Below are 19,353 nucleotides of genomic sequence, written 5' to 3'. Positions count from 1 at the left end.
CCCCCCCGCCCCCCCCTATGACCCCCCCTCCACCACTGTTTTAATTGCCGCTGCGTGACGTCACGCCCCCACTTCCGTTTCGCAAGTTGACGTCATTTCCGCCTTACCCCCCCCAATCACCACCACCATTGCCCATGACAACAACGGCCGACGCCGTTGCTATGATGACATCACATTTTTGATTGCCTGCTGCGTGACGTCACGTCCCTACTTCCGTTTCCCCAGCCAACGTCACTTCCGCCTTACCCCCCCCCCAGCCACCACCGCCCGTGACCCAACGGCCGTTGCCATGACGCCAGTGTCTTGTTGCCGCTGCGTGACGTCACTCCCCCACTTCCGTTTCCCCAGTTAACGTCACTTCCGCCTTACCCCCCCCCCAACCACCACCACCACCCGTGACCCAACGGCCAACGCCGGTTGCCGTGACGTCATAACATCTCAACTGCCTGCCGCGTGACGTCACGTACCCACTTCCGTTTCCCCAGCAACGTCACTTCCGCCTTACCCCCAACCACCACCACCCGTGACCCAACGGCCAACGCCGGTTGCCGTGACGTCATAACATCTCAGCTACCTGCCGCGTGACGTCACGTACCCACTTCCGTTACCCACGCAAAACGTCACTTCCGTTCTCCCGTGACAACGATGGCGGCAACGACCATCGCCGCCGCGGTTGCTACGGGCAACGCCGCCGCGGTTGCTACGGGCAACGCCGCCGCGGTTGCTACGGGCAACGCCGCCGCCGCGGTTGCCATGGGCGACGCCGCCGCCGCTGGGGAGAAGTCTGCGATGCAAAGAGCCACAGTGAGCCACTGTCCTGCGAGAGGCTACACGGGACACCTTTGTCTGTGTGTCTATAGACACTGCTACTCACAGCACTTGCCCCTACAGCCCTGCTAGAGGCTACATGGGGGACCTTTGCCTGTGTGTCTATAGACACTTGTCCCTACCCTCTGTGTGGGCTACACGGGGGATCTTTGCCTGTGTGTCTATAGACACTGCTACTCACAGCACTTGCCCCTACAGCCCTGCTAGAGGCTACACGGGGGAGCTTTGCCTGTGTGTCTATAGACACTTGCCCCTACAGTCTGTGCGAGGCTACACGGGACACCTTTGTCTGTGTGTCTATAGACACTTGCCCCTAGTCTGTCCGAGGCTACACGGGACACCTTTGCCTGTGTGTCTATAGACACTTGCCCCTAGTCTGTGCGAGGCTACACGGGACACCTTTGTCTGTGTGTCTATAGACACTGCTACTCACAGCACTTGCCCCTAGTCTGTCCGAGGCTACACGGGACACCTTTGTCTGTGTGTCTATAGACACTGCTACTCACAGCACTTGCCCCTAGTCTGTCCGAGGCTACACGGGACACCTTTGTCTGTGTGTCTATAGACACTGCTACTCACAGCACTTGCCCCTAGTCTGTCCGAGGCTACACGGGACACCTTTGTCTGTGTGTCTATAGACACTGCTACTCACAGCACTTGCCCCTAGTCTGTCCGAGGCTACACGGGACACCTTTGTCTGTGTGTCTATAGACACTGCTACTCACAGCACTTGCCCCTAGTCTGTCCGAGGCTACACGGGACACCTTTGTCTGTGTGTCTATAGACACTGCTACTCACAGCACTTGCCCCTAGTCTGTCCGAGGCTACACGGGACACCTTTGTCTGTGTGTCTATAGACACTGCTACTCACAGCACTTGCCCCTAGTCTGTCCGAGGCTACACGGGACACCTTTGTCTGTGTGTCTATAGACACTGCTACTCGGCACTTGCCCCTAGTCTGTACGAGGCTACACGGGACACCTTTGTCTGTGTGTCTATAGACACTGCTACTCGGCACTTGCCCCTAGTCTGTCCGAGGCTACACGGGACACCTTTGTCTGTGTGTCTATAGACACTGCTACTCACAGCACTTGCCCCTAGTCTGTCCGAGGCTACACGGGGGACCTTTGTCTGTGTGTCTATAGACACTGCTACTCACAGCACTTGCCCCTAGTCTGTGCGAGGCTACACGGGACACCTTTGTCTGTGTGTCTATAGACACTGCTACTCACAGCACTTGCCCCTAGTCTGTCCGAGGCTACACGGGACACCTTTGTCTGTGTGTCTATAGACACTGCTACTCGGCACTTGCCCCTAGTCTGTACGAGGCTACACGGGGGACCTTTGTCTGTGTGTCTATAGACACTGCTACTCGGCACTTGCCCCTAGTCTGTGCGAGGCTACACGGGGGACCTTTGTCTGTGTGGCAGGAGGTGGTGGAGACTCTGTTCGCGTTCCGGGACCGCTACTTTGAGCAGCACGGACTTGACGAGGCGGCTCTCAAGGGAAGCCGCGTGGAGTCGCGCAGGACGGAGGCTCTGAGCCTCCTGGCAGAGCTCGAAGGTTTGACGGGGTGGGGGGGTGGTGGGGGGTGGTGGGGGGTGGTGGGGGGTGGTGGTGTGTGAGGGGGTGGTGGAGTGTGAGTGTCTTACGGCAGCAGTGGCCAGTCGGTCGCTCGCTCGCTCGCTCGGAGACTCACTCATCCAGTGACTCACTCATCCACTCGCTCAGTCAGTCATCCACTCACTCATCCACTCACTCATCCACTCGCTCAGTCAGTCATCCACTCACTTATCCACTCACTCACTCATCCACTCGCTCGCTCAGTCATCCACTCACTTATCCACTCACTCACTCATCCACTCGCTCGCTCAGTCACTCACTCGCTCATCCACGCACTGAGTCACTCATCCACGCACTCAGTCACTCACTCGCTCATCCACTCACTCGCTCAGTCACACACTCAGTCACTCACTGACTCGCTCAGCCACGCACTCATCCACTCACTCGCTCATCCACTCAGTCAGTCACGCACTCGGTCACTCATCCACTCACTCACTCATCCACTCACTCATCCACTCACTCACTCAGCCACTCACTCACTCAGCCACGCACTCATCCACTCACTCACTCACTCATCCACTCACTCGCTCATCCACTCACTCATCCACTCACCCACTCACTCACTCAGCCACGCACTCATCCACTCACTCACTCACTCATCCACTCACTCATGCACTCACTCGCTCATCCACTCGCTCATCCACTCGCTCATCCACTCGCTCATCCACGCATTGAGTCACTCATCCACTCACTCGCTCAGTCACTCACTCAGTCACTCAGTCGCGCAGGACGGAGGCGCGGAGATTGAAGGTTCGACTCCCGGACGGGGTGGGGGTGGGTGGAGGGGGAGTGTGAGTGTCTTGCAGCGGTAGCAGCTCAGAGACTCACTCATCCAGTGACTCACTCATCCACTCACTCGCTCGCTCATCCACTCACTCGCTCAGTCACGCACTCAATCACTCACTCGCTCAGCCACGCACTCAGTCACTCACTGACTCGCTCAGTCACGCACTCATCCACGCAGCCACTCACTCAGCCACTCACTCACTCAGTCACTCAGCTACTCACTCAGCCACTCACTCGCTCATCCACTCACTCGCTCAGTCACGCACTCAGCCACTCACTCGCTCACTCATCCACGCACGGAGGCACTGAGCCTCCTGGCGGAGCTCGAAGGTTCGACTCCTGGACGGGGTGGGGGGGGGGAGTGTGAGTGTCTTGCGGCGGTAGCAGCTCGGAGACTCACTCATCCAGTGACTCATTCATCCACTCGCTCGCTCAGTCACTCGCTCGCTCAGCCACACACTCAGTCACTCACTCACTCGCTCAGCCACGCACTCAGTCACTCATCCACTCACTCATCCAGTGACTCGCTCATCCACTCACTCGCTCAGCCACGCACTCAGTCACTCATCCACTCACTCATCCAGTGACCCACTCATCCACTCACTCATCCAGTGACCCGCTCATCCACTCACTCGCTCAGCCACGCACTCAGTCACTCATCCACTCACTCATCCAGTGACTCGCTCATCCACTCACTCGCTCAGCCACGCACTCAGTCACTCATCCACTCACTCATCCAGTGACTCGCTCATCCACTCACTCGCTCAGCCATGCACTCAGTCACTCATCCACGCACTCATCCAGTGACTCGCTCATCCACTCACTCGCTCAGCCACGCACTCAGTCACTCATCCACTCACTCATCCAGTGACTCGCTCATCCACTCACTCGCTCAGCCACGCACTCAGTCACTCATCCACTCACTCATCCAGTGACTCGCTCATCCACTCACTCGCTCAGCCATGCACTCAGTCACTCATCCACGCACTCATCCAGTGACTCGCTCATCCACTCACTCGCTCAGCCACGCACTCAGTCACTCATCCACTCACTCATCCAGTGACTCGCTCATCCACTCACTCGCTCAGCCATGCACTCACTCGCTCAGTCACGCACTCAATCACTCACTCGCTCAGCCACGCACTCAGTCACTCACTGACTCGCTCAGTCACGCACTCATCCACGCAGCCACTCACTCAGCCACTCACTCACTCAGTCACTCAGCTACTCACTCAGCCACTCACTCGCTCATCCACTCACTCGCTCAGTCACGCACTCAGCCACTCACTCGCTCACTCATCCACGCACGGAGGCACTGAGCCTCCTGGCGGAGCTCGAAGGTTCGACTCCTGGACGGGGTGGGGGGGGGAGTGTGAGTGTCTTGCGGCGGTAGCAGCTCGGAGACTCACTCATCCAGTGACTCATTCATCCACTCGCTCGCTCAGTCACTCGCTCGCTCAGCCACACACTCAGTCACTCACTCACTCGCTCAGCCACGCACTCAGTCACTCATCCACTCACTCATCCAGTGACTCGCTCATCCACTCACTCGCTCAGCCACGCACTCAGTCACTCATCCACTCACTCATCCAGTGACCCACTCATCCACTCACTCATCCAGTGACCCGCTCATCCACTCACTCGCTCAGCCACGCACTCAGTCACTCATCCACTCACTCATCCAGTGACTCGCTCATCCACTCACTCGCTCAGCCACGCACTCAGTCACTCATCCACTCACTCATCCAGTGACTCGCTCATCCACTCACTCGCTCAGCCATGCACTCAGTCACTCATCCACGCACTCATCCAGTGACTCGCTCATCCACTCACTCGCTCAGCCACGCACTCAGTCACTCATCCACTCACTCATCCAGTGACTCGCTCATCCACTCACTCGCTCAGCCACGCACTCAGTCACTCATCCACTCACTCATCCAGTGACTCGCTCATCCACTCACTCGCTCAGCCATGCACTCAGTCACTCATCCACGCACTCATCCAGTGACTCGCTCATCCACTCACTCGCTCAGCCACGCACTCAGTCACTCATCCACTCACTCATCCAGTGACTCGCTCATCCACTCACTCGCTCAGCCATGCACTCACTCGCTCAGTCACGCACTCAATCACTCACTCGCTCAGCCACGCACTCAGTCACTCACTGACTCGCTCAGTCACGCACTCATCCACGCAGCCACTCACTCAGCCACTCACTCACTCAGTCACTCAGCTACTCACTCAGCCACTCACTCGCTCATCCACTCACTCGCTCAGTCACGTACTCAGCCACTCACTCGCTCACTCATCCACGCACGGAGGCACTGAGCCTCCTGGCGGAGCTCGAAGGTTCGACTCCTGGACGGGGTGGGGGGGGGAGTGTGAGTGTCTTGCGGCGGTAGCAGCTCGGAGACTCACTCATCCAGTGACTCATTCATCCACTCGCTCGCTCAGTCACTCGCTCGCTCAGCCACACACTCAGTCACTCACTCACTCGCTCAGCCACGCACTCAGTCACTCATCCACTCACTCATCCAGTGACTCGCTCATCCACTCACTCGCTCAGCCACGTACTCAGTCACTCATCCACTCACTCATCCAGTGACCCGCTCATCCACTCACTCGCTCAGCCACGCACTCAGTCACTCATCCACTCACTCATCCAGTGACTCGCTCATCCACTCACTCGCTCAGCCACGCACTCAGTCACTCATCCACTCACTCATCCAGTGACTCGCTCATCCACTCACTCGCTCAGCCATGCACTCAGTCACTCATCCACGCACTCATCCAGTGACTCGCTCATCCACTCACTCGCTCAGCCACGCACTCAGTCACTCATCCACTCACTCATCCAGTGACTCGCTCATCCACTCACTCGCTCAGCCACGCACTCAGTCACTCATCCACTCACTCATCCAGTGACCCGCTCATCCACTCACTCGCTCAGCCACGCACTCAGTCACTCATCCACTCACTCATCCAGTGACTCGCTCATCCACTCACTCGCTCAGCCACGCACTCAGTCACTCATCCACTCACTCATCCAGTGACTCGCTCATCCACTCACTCGCTCAGCCATGCACTCAGTCACTCATCCACGCACTCATCCAGTGACTCGCTCATCCACTCACTCGCTCAGCCACGCACTCAGTCACTCATCCACTCACTCATCCAGTGACTCGCTCATCCACTCACTCGCTCAGCCACGCACTCAGTCACTCATCCACTCACTCGCTCAGCCACGCACTCAGTCACTCATCCACTCACTCATCCAGTGACTCGCTCATCCACTCATTCGCTCAGCCACGCACTCAGTCACTCATCCACTCACTCATCCGCTCACTCGTCCGCTCATCCACTCACTCACTCATTCACGCACTCGCTCAGTCACTCATCCACTCACTCAGTCACTCACTCGCTCATCCACTCAATCGCTCAGTCACGCACTCATCCACGCACTCAGTCACTCATCCAGTGACTCACTCATCTACTCGCTCATCCACGCCGCACTCACTCACTCATCCACTCACTCGCTCGCTCATCCACTCACTCATCCACTCGCTCGCTCAGCCATGCACTCAGTCACTCATCCACGCACTCATCCAGTGACTCGCTCATCCACTCACTCGCTCAGCCACGCACTCAGTCACTCATCCACTCACTCATCCAGTGACTCGCTCATCCACTCACTCGCTCAGCCATGCACTCACTCGCTCAGTCACGCACTCAATCACTCACTCGCTCAGCCACGCACTCAGTCACTCACTGACTCGCTCAGTCACGCACTCATCCACGCAGCCACTCACTCAGCCACTCACTCACTCAGTCACTCAGCTACTCACTCAGCCACTCACTCGCTCATCCACTCACTCGCTCAGTCACGCACTCAGCCACTCACTCGCTCACTCATCCACGCACGGAGGCACTGAGCCTCCTGGCGGAGCTCGAAGGTTCGACTCCTGGACGGGGTGGGGGGGGGGAGTGTGAGTGTCTTGCGGCGGTAGCAGCTCGGAGACTCACTCATCCAGTGACTCATTCATCCACTCGCTCGCTCAGTCACTCGCTCGCTCAGCCACACACTCAGTCACTCACTCACTCGCTCAGCCACGCACTCAGTCACTCATCCACTCACTCATCCAGTGACTCGCTCATCCACTCACTCGCTCAGCCACGCACTCAGTCACTCATCCACTCACTCATCCAGTGACCCACTCATCCACTCACTCATCCAGTGACCCGCTCATCCACTCACTCGCTCAGCCACGCACTCAGTCACTCATCCACTCACTCATCCAGTGACTCGCTCATCCACTCACTCGCTCAGCCACGCACTCAGTCACTCATCCACTCACTCATCCAGTGACTCGCTCATCCACTCACTCGCTCAGCCATGCACTCAGTCACTCATCCACGCACTCATCCAGTGACTCGCTCATCCACTCACTCGCTCAGCCACGCACTCAGTCACTCATCCACTCACTCATCCAGTGACTCGCTCATCCACTCACTCGCTCAGCCACGCACTCAGTCACTCATCCACTCACTCATCCAGTGACTCGCTCATCCACTCACTCGCTCAGCCATGCACTCAGTCACTCATCCACGCACTCATCCAGTGACTCGCTCATCCACTCACTCGCTCAGCCACGCACTCAGTCACTCATCCACTCACTCATCCAGTGACTCGCTCATCCACTCACTCGCTCAGCCATGCACTCACTCGCTCAGTCACGCACTCAATCACTCACTCGCTCAGCCACGCACTCAGTCACTCACTGACTCGCTCAGTCACGCACTCATCCACGCAGCCACTCACTCAGCCACTCACTCACTCAGTCACTCAGCTACTCACTCAGCCACTCACTCGCTCATCCACTCACTCGCTCAGTCACGTACTCAGCCACTCACTCGCTCACTCATCCACGCACGGAGGCACTGAGCCTCCTGGCGGAGCTCGAAGGTTCGACTCCTGGACGGGGTGGGGGGGGGAGTGTGAGTGTCTTGCGGCGGTAGCAGCTCGGAGACTCACTCATCCAGTGACTCATTCATCCACTCGCTCGCTCAGTCACTCGCTCGCTCAGCCACACACTCAGTCACTCACTCACTCGCTCAGCCACGCACTCAGTCACTCATCCACTCACTCATCCAGTGACTCGCTCATCCACTCACTCGCTCAGCCACGTACTCAGTCACTCATCCACTCACTCATCCAGTGACCCGCTCATCCACTCACTCGCTCAGCCACGCACTCAGTCACTCATCCACTCACTCATCCAGTGACTCGCTCATCCACTCACTCGCTCAGCCACGCACTCAGTCACTCATCCACTCACTCATCCAGTGACTCGCTCATCCACTCACTCGCTCAGCCATGCACTCAGTCACTCATCCACGCACTCATCCAGTGACTCGCTCATCCACTCACTCGCTCAGCCACGCACTCAGTCACTCATCCACTCACTCATCCAGTGACTCGCTCATCCACTCACTCGCTCAGCCACGCACTCAGTCACTCATCCACTCACTCATCCAGTGACCCGCTCATCCACTCACTCGCTCAGCCACGCACTCAGTCACTCATCCACTCACTCATCCAGTGACTCGCTCATCCACTCACTCGCTCAGCCACGCACTCAGTCACTCATCCACTCACTCATCCAGTGACTCGCTCATCCACTCACTCGCTCAGCCATGCACTCAGTCACTCATCCACGCACTCATCCAGTGACTCGCTCATCCACTCACTCGCTCAGCCACGCACTCAGTCACTCATCCACTCACTCATCCAGTGACTCGCTCATCCACTCACTCGCTCAGCCACGCACTCAGTCACTCATCCACTCACTCGCTCAGCCACGCACTCAGTCACTCATCCACTCACTCATCCAGTGACTCGCTCATCCACTCATTCGCTCAGCCACGCACTCAGTCACTCATCCACTCACTCATCCGCTCACTCGTCCGCTCATCCACTCACTCACTCATTCACGCACTCGCTCAGTCACTCATCCACTCACTCAGTCACTCACTCGCTCATCCACTCAATCGCTCAGTCACGCACTCATCCACGCACTCAGTCACTCATCCAGTGACTCACTCATCTACTCGCTCATCCACGCCGCACTCACTCACTCATCCACTCACTCGCTCGCTCATCCACTCACTCATCCACTCGCTCGCTCATCCACTCACTCATCCACTCGCTCGCTCATCCACTCACTCACTCGCTCATCCACTCACTCGCTCAGCCACTCATCCACTCACTCAGTCACTCATCCACTCATCCACGCACTCAGTCACTCACTCGCTCATCCACTCATCCACGCACTCACTCACTCACTCGCTCATCCACTCATCCACTCACGCACTCACTCACTCACTCGCTCATCCACGCACTTAGTCACTCACTCGCTCATCCACTCATCCACTCACGCACTCACTCACTCATCCACGCACTCACTCACTCGCTCAGCCACGAACTCAGTCACTCACTCGCTCATCCACTCATCCACTCACGCACTCACTCACTCACTCGCTCATCCACGCACTCAGTCACTCACTCGCTCATCCACTCATCCACTCACGCACTCACTCACTCACTCGCTCATCCACGCACTCACTCACTCACTCGCTCAGCCACGCACTCAGTCACTCATCCCCCCCCCTACCCCCCCCCTCTCCCCAGCCGAGTGCTGGCGACCGAGCGGGCTTCCTGGCCCTGCGAGGCCGCGCCCTCAACGTGGTGCCGGACTACGAGGCGGAGGCAGAGGCGGCGCTGTCCCGCGCCGTCAAGCTGCGTCCGGCGCTCGTGGACGCCTGGAACGAGCTGGGGGACGTCTACTGGAAGAAGGGCGACGTGGCCGCCGCCACCAGCTGCCTCGAAGGGGCGCTGGCTCACGTGAGCGCACGCACGCCAGCGCCGGGTCGGGCGGCGGGCCGGGCGTCACTACCACCACCACCACCTCCACCACCTCCACCACACTTGACCACCACCACCACCTCCACCACCACACTTGACCACCACCACCACCTCCACCACCTCCACCACACTTGACCACCGTCACCACCACCACCACCACCACACTTGACCACCACCACCACCTCCACCACCTCCACCACACTTGACCACCACCACCACCGTCACTACCATCACACTTGACCACCACCACCGCTGTGTCTCCTGTCGCCCCCCAGTGCCGGAACAAGGTGTCTCTGCGTAGCCTCTCCATGCTGCTGCTGCTGCTGCTGCCATCACCGTCACCACCGTCACCACCACCGTCACCACCGTCACCACCACCACCGTCACCACCACCGTCACCACCACCACACTTCACCACCAGCGCTGTGTCTCTCCACCCGCCCCCCCAGTGCCGGAACAAGGTGTCTCTGCGTAGCCTCTCCATGCTGTTGCGGCAGCAGCCGAACTCGGAGCAGCGCCAGGACCCGGCACGTCTCGTCATGGACAGCGTGGCGCACGCCAAGGACGCCGTCGCCATGGACACCGGGGACGGCACGTCTTGGTGTAAGCGTGGGGGGGTGGGTGGTGAGGTTGGTGGGTGGGGGGAGGGTGGGTGGTGGGGGTGGTGGGTGGGGTGGTGGGGGGTGGTGGTGGGGGGAGGGTGGGTGGTGGTGGGTGGGTGGGTGGTGGTGAGGGTGGTGAGGTGAGGGTGGGTGGGTGGTGACGGTGGGTGGGTGGTGAGGGTGGCACGGGGGTGGTGGGGGGAGGGTGGGTGGGTGGTGAGGGTGGGTGGGTGGTGAGGGTTGGTGATGAGAGTGGGTGGTGGTGAGGGTGGTGGGTGGGTGGTGAGGGTGGTGGGTGGGTGGGTGGGTGGTGAGGGTGGGTGCGTGGGTGGTGAGGGTGGTGAGGGGTGGTGGGGGGAGGGTGGGTGGTGAGGGTGGGTGGGTGGGTGGTGGGTGGGTGATGAGAGTGGGTGGTGGTGAGGGTGGTGGGTGGGTGGGTGGTGAGGGTGGGTGCGTGGGTGGTGAGGGTGGTGAGGGGTGGTGGGGGGAGGGTGGGTGGTGGTGGTGAGGGTGGTGAGGGAGGGTGGTGGTGGTGGTGGGTGTGTGGTGAGGGTGGCACGGGGGTGGTGGGGTGAGGGTGGGGGTGGTGAAGGTGGGTGGGGGTGGTGAGGGTGGGTGAGGGAGGGTGGGTGCGTGGTGAGAGTGGGTGGGTGGTGGGGGGAGGGTGAGTGGGTGGTGGGTGGGTGGGTGACGGAGGGTGGGTGGGTGGTGGTGGTGGTGGGGGGAGGGTGGGGGAGGGTGGGTGGGTGGTGAGGGTGGGTGGTGGGGTGAGGGTGGGTGGTGGGGGTGGGTGGGGTAGGGTGGGTGGGTGGTGGGTGGGTGGTGAGAGTGGGTAGGTGGGTGAGGGAGGGTGGTGGTGAGGGTGGGTGGGTGAGGGTGGGTGTTGGTGAGGGTAGTGGGTGGGTGGTGGTGAGGGTGGTGGTGTGGGTGGGTGGGGGGAGGGTGGGTGGTGGTGAGGGTGGGTGGTGGTGAGGGTGGGTGAGTGTGTCGTGATGTGGGTAGGGGGGTACAGCTGGTGGTGCATCTACCGGTCATCTCAGTCAGCCACAACCCACGGCACCTGCTGGGTCTGTCCCGTGACCTCCTCCTCCTGCACCTAGCCTGGCACAGCAGTCAACCCACGTCACCTGCTGGGTCTGTCCCGTGACCTCCTCCTGCACCTAGCCTGGCACAGCAATCAACCCACGGCACCTGCTGGGTCTGTCCCGTGACCTCCTCCTGCACCTAGCCTGGCACAGCAGTCAACCCACGGCACCTGCTGGGTCTGTCCCGTGACCTCCTCCTGCACCTAGCCTGGCACAGCAGTCAACCCACGGCACCTGCTGGGTCTGTCCCGTGACCTCCTCCACCTGCACCTAGCCTGGTACAGCAGTCAACCCACGGCACCTGCTGGGTCTGTCCCGTGACCTCATCCTCCTGCACCTAGCCTGGCACAGCAGTCAACCCACGGCACCTGCTGGGTCTGTCCCGTGCCCTCCTCCTCCTGCACCTAGCCTGGCACAGCAGTCAACCCACGGCACCTGCTGGGTCTGCTCCGTGACCTCCTCCTCCTGCACCTAGTCTGGCACAGCAGTCAAACCAAGGCACCTGCTGGGTCTGTCCCGTGACCTCCTCCTGCACCTAGCCTGGCACAGCAGTCAACCCACGACACCTGCTGGGTCTGTCCCGTGACCTCATCCTCCTGCACCTAGCCTGGCACAGCAGTCAACCCACGGCACCTGCTGGGTCTGTCCCGTGACCTCCTGCACCTAGCCTGGTACAGCAGTCAACCCATGGCACCTGCTGGGTCTGTCCCGTGACCTCCTCCTGCACCTAGCCTGGCACAGCAGTCAACCCACGGCACCTGCTGGGTCTGTCCCGTGACCTCCTCCTGCACCTAGCCTGGCACAGCAGTCAACCCACGGCACCTGCTGGGTCTGTCCCGTGACCTCCTGCACCTAGCCTGGCACAGCAGTCAACCCATGGCACCTGCTGGGTCTGTCCCGTGACCTCCTCCTGCACCTAGCCTGGCACAGCAGTCAACCCACGGCACCTGCTGGGTCTGTCCCGTGACCTCCTCCTGCACCTAGCCTGGCACAGCAGTCAACCCATGGCACCTGCTGGGTCTGTCCCGTGACCACCTCCTCCTGCACTTAGCCTGGCACAGCAGTCAACCCACGGCACCTGCAGGGTCTGTCCCATGACCTCCTCCACCTGCACCTAGCCTGGTACAGCAGTCAACGCACGGCACCTGCTGGGTCTGTCCCGTGACCTCCTCCTGCCAGCAGGCACTTCACGTAGCGGCCTCAAGGTGCACCTAGCCTGGCACAGGCGGCCGTGGCGGTGGTGGCGGTGCTTGCAGTTGGGTCATGCGGTGTGATGTGGTGACGATGGCGGTGGTGACGGTGTGCTGTTATGTGATGTCATGTGATGTCCTGTCATGTGATGCCATCATGTGACGTCATGTCTGCTCCGCTCCAGACATCTTGGGCAACGCGTACTTCTCTCTCTTCTTCGTGACGGCCCAGGACCCACGCATCTTGCAGCTGTCGCTCAACGCTTACGCACAGGCGGTGAGACCTCGCCCAACGCAGACACGGAGAGGCTGGGTTCAAGCCCTGGGTCTGAGTGTCTCTCTCTCTCAGGGGGTTCACGATGGCCGTGTCAGAGACACTGAGAGGCTGGGTTCAAGCCCTGGGTCTGGGTGTCTCTCTCTCTCAGGGGGTTCACGATGGCCGTGTCAGAGACACTGAGACACCTGGGTTCAAGCCCTGGGTCTGGGTGTCTCTCTCTCTCTCTCAGGGGCTTCACGATGGCCGTGTTAGAGACACTGAGAGGCTGGGTTCAAGCCCTGGGTCTGGGTGTCTCTCTCTCTCTCTCTCAGGGGGTTCACGATGGCCGTGTCAGAGACACCTGGGTTCAAGCCCTGGGTCTGGGTGTCTCTCTCTCTCAGGGGGTTCACGATGGCCGTGTCAGAGATACTGAGAGTCTGGGTTCAAGCCCTGGGTCTGGGTGTCTCTCAGGGGGTTCATAATGGCCGTGTCGGAGACACTGAGAGTCTGGGTTCAAGCCCTGGGTCTGGGTGTCTCTCTCTCAGGGGGTTCACGATGGCCGTGTCAGAGACGCTGAGAGGCTGGGTTCAAGCCCTGGGTCTGGGTGTCTCTCTCTCTCTCTCAGGGGGTTCACGATGGCCGTGTCAGAGACACTGAGAGTCTGGGTTCAAGCCCTGGGTCTGGGTGTCTCTCTCTCTCTCAGGGGGTTCACGATGGCCGTGTCAGAGACACTGAGAGGCTGGGTTCAAGCCCTGGGTCTGGGTGTCTCTCTCTCTCTCTCTCAGGGGGTTCACGATGGCCGTGTCAGAGACACTGAGAGGCTGGGTTCAAGCCCTGGGTCTGGGTGTCTCTCTCTCTCTCTCTCAGGGGGTTCACGATGGCCGTGTCAGAGACACTGGGAGGCTGGGTTCGAACCCCACCCCACCACCCACCCTACCCCACCACCCCACCCACACCACCCCCCCACACCACCACCCACCCCACCACTCACCACCACCCACCCCACCAACTCACCCACCCCACCACCTACCCCACCACCCCACCCACCACCCCACCCACCCCACCCACCCCACCCACCACCCACCCTCCGTCTCTGCCTTTGCAGGAGAAAGTCGACACTACGGCGAGCAGCAACGCGGACCTGCACCTGAACCGAGCAACGGTGAGCGGTGGTGAGGGGTGGTGAGGGGTGGTGAGGGGTGGTGAGGGGTGGTGAGGGGTGGTGAGGGGTGGTGAGGGGTGGTGAGGGGTGGTGAGGGGTGGGGGGTGAGGGGTGGGGTGAGGGTGGAGAGGTGAGTGTCTTTGGGGTGCCACGCTCGGTGATACCCGGCCTGTCAACCCCTCGTGAGTGACATACATCCGTGTCTGTCTCAATGATCATTATATACACTGCGCTATACACTATACACTACACTATACACTATATACTACTATACACTATACACTACACTATACACTACACTATACACTATATACTACTATACACTATACACTACACTATACACTACACTACTATACACTACACTATACACTATATACTACTATACACTATACACTACACTATACACTACACTACTATACACTATACTATACACTACACTACTATACACTACACTACTATACACTACACTACTATACACTATACACTACACTATACACTACACTACTATACACTACACTCTACACTACACTATACACTACACTCTACACTACTATACACTATAGTATACACTACACTACTATGAGTAACACACACACTGACACACACACACACTGACACACACACACACAGTGACACACACACACTGACACACACACAGTGACACACACTGACACACACACTGACACACACACACAGTGACACACACACACACTGACACACACACACACTGACACACACTGTGACACACACACACAGTGACACACACACAGTGTCACACACAGTGACACACACACACACACTGACACACACACACACTGACACACACTGTGACACACACTGTGACACACACACACAGTGACACACACATCGTGTCACACACAGTGACACACACACACACACTGACACACACACACACTGACACACACTGTGACACACACTGTGACACACACACACACAGTGACACACACACTGACACACACACACACTGTGACACACACACACACAGTGACACACACACTGTGTGTGACACTGTGTGTAGCTGCTGCAGTACCGTGAGCTGTATGGCGAGGCTCTGGACGGCTTCTCGAAGGCCTCGGCGCTGGAACCCACGTGACACACACACTGACACACACACTGACACACACACACAGACACACACACACTGACACACACACACTGACACACACACTGACACACACACACTGACACACACACACAGACACACACACACTGACACACACACACTGACACACACACACACAGTGACACACACAGTGACACACACACACTGACACACACAGTGACACTGTGTGTGACACTGTGTGTAGCTGCTGCAGTACCGTGAGCTGTATGGGGAGGCTCTGGACGGCTTCTCGAAGGCCTCGGCGCTGGAACCCACGTGACACACACACTGACACACACCCTGACACACACACACACTAACACACACCCGGACACACACTGACACACACACTGACACACACACACACTGACACACACACTGACACACACACACAGTGACACACACACAGTGACACACACACAGTGACACACACAGTGACACACACACACTGACACACACACACACTGACACACACTGACACACACATACAGTGACACACACACACAATGTGTGTGACACTGTGTGTAGCTGCTGCAGTACCGTGAGCTGTATGGCGAGGCTCTGGACGGCTTCTCGAAGGCCTCGGCGCTGGAACCCACGTGACACACACACTGTGACACACACAGTGACACACACACACACACTGACACACACACTGACACACACTGACACACACACTGACACACACACTGACACACACACACAGTGACACACACACAGTGACACACACAGTGACACACACACACTGACACACACACTGACACACACAGTGACACTGTGTGTGACACTGTGTGTAGCTGCTGCAGTACCGTGAGCTGTATGGCGAGGCTCTGGACGGCTTCTCGAAGGCCTCGGCGCTGGAACCCACGTGACACACACACTGTGACACACACACTGACACACACACACAGACACACACACACTGACACACACACACTGACACACACACTGACACACACACACTGACACACACACACACAGTGACACACACAGTGACACACACACACTGACACACACACTGACACACACAGTGACACTGTGTGTGACACTGTGTGTAGCTGCTGCAGTACCGTGAGCTGTATGGGGAGGCTCTGGACGGCTTCTCGAAGGCCTCGGCGCTGGAACCCACGTGACACACACACTGTGACACACACAGTGACACACACACACACACTGACACACACACTGACACACACTGACACACACACTGACACACACACTGACACACACACAGTGACACACACACACACACTGACACACACACTGACACACACTGACACACACACTGACACACACACTGACACACACACAGTGACACACACACAGTGACACACACAGTGACACACACACTGACACACACACACACTGACACACACTGACACACACACACACTGACACACACAGTGACACTGTGTGTGACACTGTGTGTAGCTACTACAGTACCGCGAGCTGTATGGCGAGGCTCTGGACGGCTCCTCGAAGGCCTCGGCGCTGGAACCCACGTGACACACACACTGACACACACACACTGACACACACACACTGACACACACACTGACACACACACAGTGACACACACACAGTGACACACACAGTGACACACACACTGACACACACACACACTGACACACACTGACACACACACACACTGACACACACAGTGACACTGTGTGTGACACTGTGTGTAGCTACTACAGTACCGCGAGCTGTATGGCGAGGCTCTGGACGGCTTCTCGAAGGCCTCGGCGCTGGAACCCACGTGACACACACACTGACACACACACACTGACACACACACACTGACACACACACTGACACACACACAGTGACACACACACAGTGACACACACAGTGACACACACACTGACACACACACACACTGACACACACTGACACACACACACACTGACACACACAGTGACACTGTGTGTGACACTGTGTGTAGCTACTACAGTACCGCGAGCTGTATGGCGAGGCTCTGGACGGCTTCTCGAAGGCCTCGGCGCTGGAACCCACGTGACACACACACTGACACACACACACTGACACACACACACACACTGACACACACACTGACACACACTGACACACACACTGACACACACACTGACACACACACACAGTGACACACACACAGTGACACACACAGTGACACACACACACTGACACACACACACACTGACACACACTGACACACACACACACTGACACACACAGTGACACTGTGTGTGACACTGTGTGTAGCTGCTGCAGTACCGCGAGCTGTATGGGGAGGCTCTGGACGGCTTCTCGAAGGCCTCGGCGCTGGAACCCACGTGACACACACACTGACACACACACACTGACACACACACACAGACACACACACACTGACACACACACACTGACACACACACTGACACACACACACTGACACACACACACACAGTGACACCACAGTGACACACACACACTGACACACACACTGACACACACAGTGACACTGTGTGTGACACTGTGTGTGACACTGTGTGTAGCTACTACAGTACCGCGAGCTGTATGGCGAGGCTCTGGACGGCTTCTCGAAGGCCTCGGCGCTGGAACCCACGTGGGACGAGCCGCAACGGAGACGATCGGAGCTCCTCCACTTCCTGCGGAGACTCTCAGCGCTCGTCGCTAGCAAGGTGGGGGGGGGCTGGGTGGGGGGGGGCTGGGTGGGGGGGGCTGGGAGGGGAGGGGCTGGGAGGGGAGGGAAGGGTGGGGCTGGGTGGGAGGGGTGGGGCTGGGGGTGGTGGGTGGGGCTGGGAGGGGAGGGGCTGGGTGGGAGGGGTGGGGCTGGTCACTCCGTGGTGTCCTTAAAAATCTCAACGTTTAACCTGCTCACTACACTACTCACTACACTACTCACTACACTACTCACTACACTACTCACTACACTTTACACTACACTACTCACTACACTACTCACTACACTACTCACTACACTACTCACTACACTACTCACTACACTACTCACTACACTTTACACTACACTACTCACTACACTACTCACTACACTTTACACTACACTACTCACTACACTACTCACTACACTACTCACTACACTACTCACTACACTTTACACTACACTACTCACTACACTACTCACTACACTTTACACTACCATACACTACCTCACTACACTTACACTACACTACTCACTACACTACTCACTACACTACTCACACTACCACTACACTCACTACACTACGCACTACTACTCACTACCTACCTACACTACTCACTACACTACTCACTACACTTTACACTACACTTTACAATACACTACTCACTACACTACTCACTACACTACTCACTACACTTTACAATACACTACTCACTACACTACTCACTACACTTTACAATACACTACTCACTACACTACTCACTACACTACTCACTACACTACTCACTACACTACTCACTACACTTTACACTACACTACTCACTACACTACTCACTACACTTTACACTACACTACTCACTACACTACTCACTACACTACTCACTACACTACTCACTACACTACTCACTACACTACTCACTACACTACTCACTACACTTTACACTACACTACTCACTACACTACTCACTACACTTTACACTACTCACTACACTTTACACTACACTACTCACTACACTACTCACTACACTTTACACTACACTACTCACTACACTACTCACTACACTTTACACTACACTACTCACTACACTACTCACTACACTTTACACTACACTACTCACTACACTACTCACTA

The 19,353-nt window shown here is 57.6% G+C and overlaps 1 protein-coding gene across 1 annotated transcript in view; it reads left to right on the top strand.

The window, feature by feature from the left end:
• The first annotated feature begins 564 nt into the window (after positions 1–564).
• TTC5 (tetratricopeptide repeat domain 5) overlaps positions 565–19,353 on the top strand; it is a 23,737-nt gene continuing 4,948 nt past the window's right edge. The window contains exons 1-7 of the mRNA XM_061547084.1: positions 565–804; positions 2,259–2,401; positions 9,931–10,138; positions 10,609–10,762; positions 13,222–13,313; positions 14,398–14,454; positions 18,094–18,240. Coding sequence (XP_061403068.1) covers positions 646–804; positions 2,259–2,401; positions 9,931–10,138; positions 10,609–10,762; positions 13,222–13,313; positions 14,398–14,454; positions 18,094–18,240 — 960 coding nt within the window. The 5' untranslated portion in view covers positions 565–645. The remainder of the gene's footprint in view (positions 805–2,258; positions 2,402–9,930; positions 10,139–10,608; positions 10,763–13,221; positions 13,314–14,397; positions 14,455–18,093; positions 18,241–19,353) is intronic.

This window comes from Lethenteron reissneri, unplaced genomic scaffold (assembly GCF_015708825.2).
Source record: "Lethenteron reissneri isolate LAM-NWPU_2019-01 unplaced genomic scaffold, ASM1570882v1 scaffold_1639, whole genome shotgun sequence".
In the NCBI taxonomy this organism is placed as follows: Eukaryota; Metazoa; Chordata; class Hyperoartia; order Petromyzontiformes; family Petromyzontidae; genus Lethenteron; species Lethenteron reissneri.
This window is presented reverse-complemented; position numbering and strand designations above follow the sequence as displayed.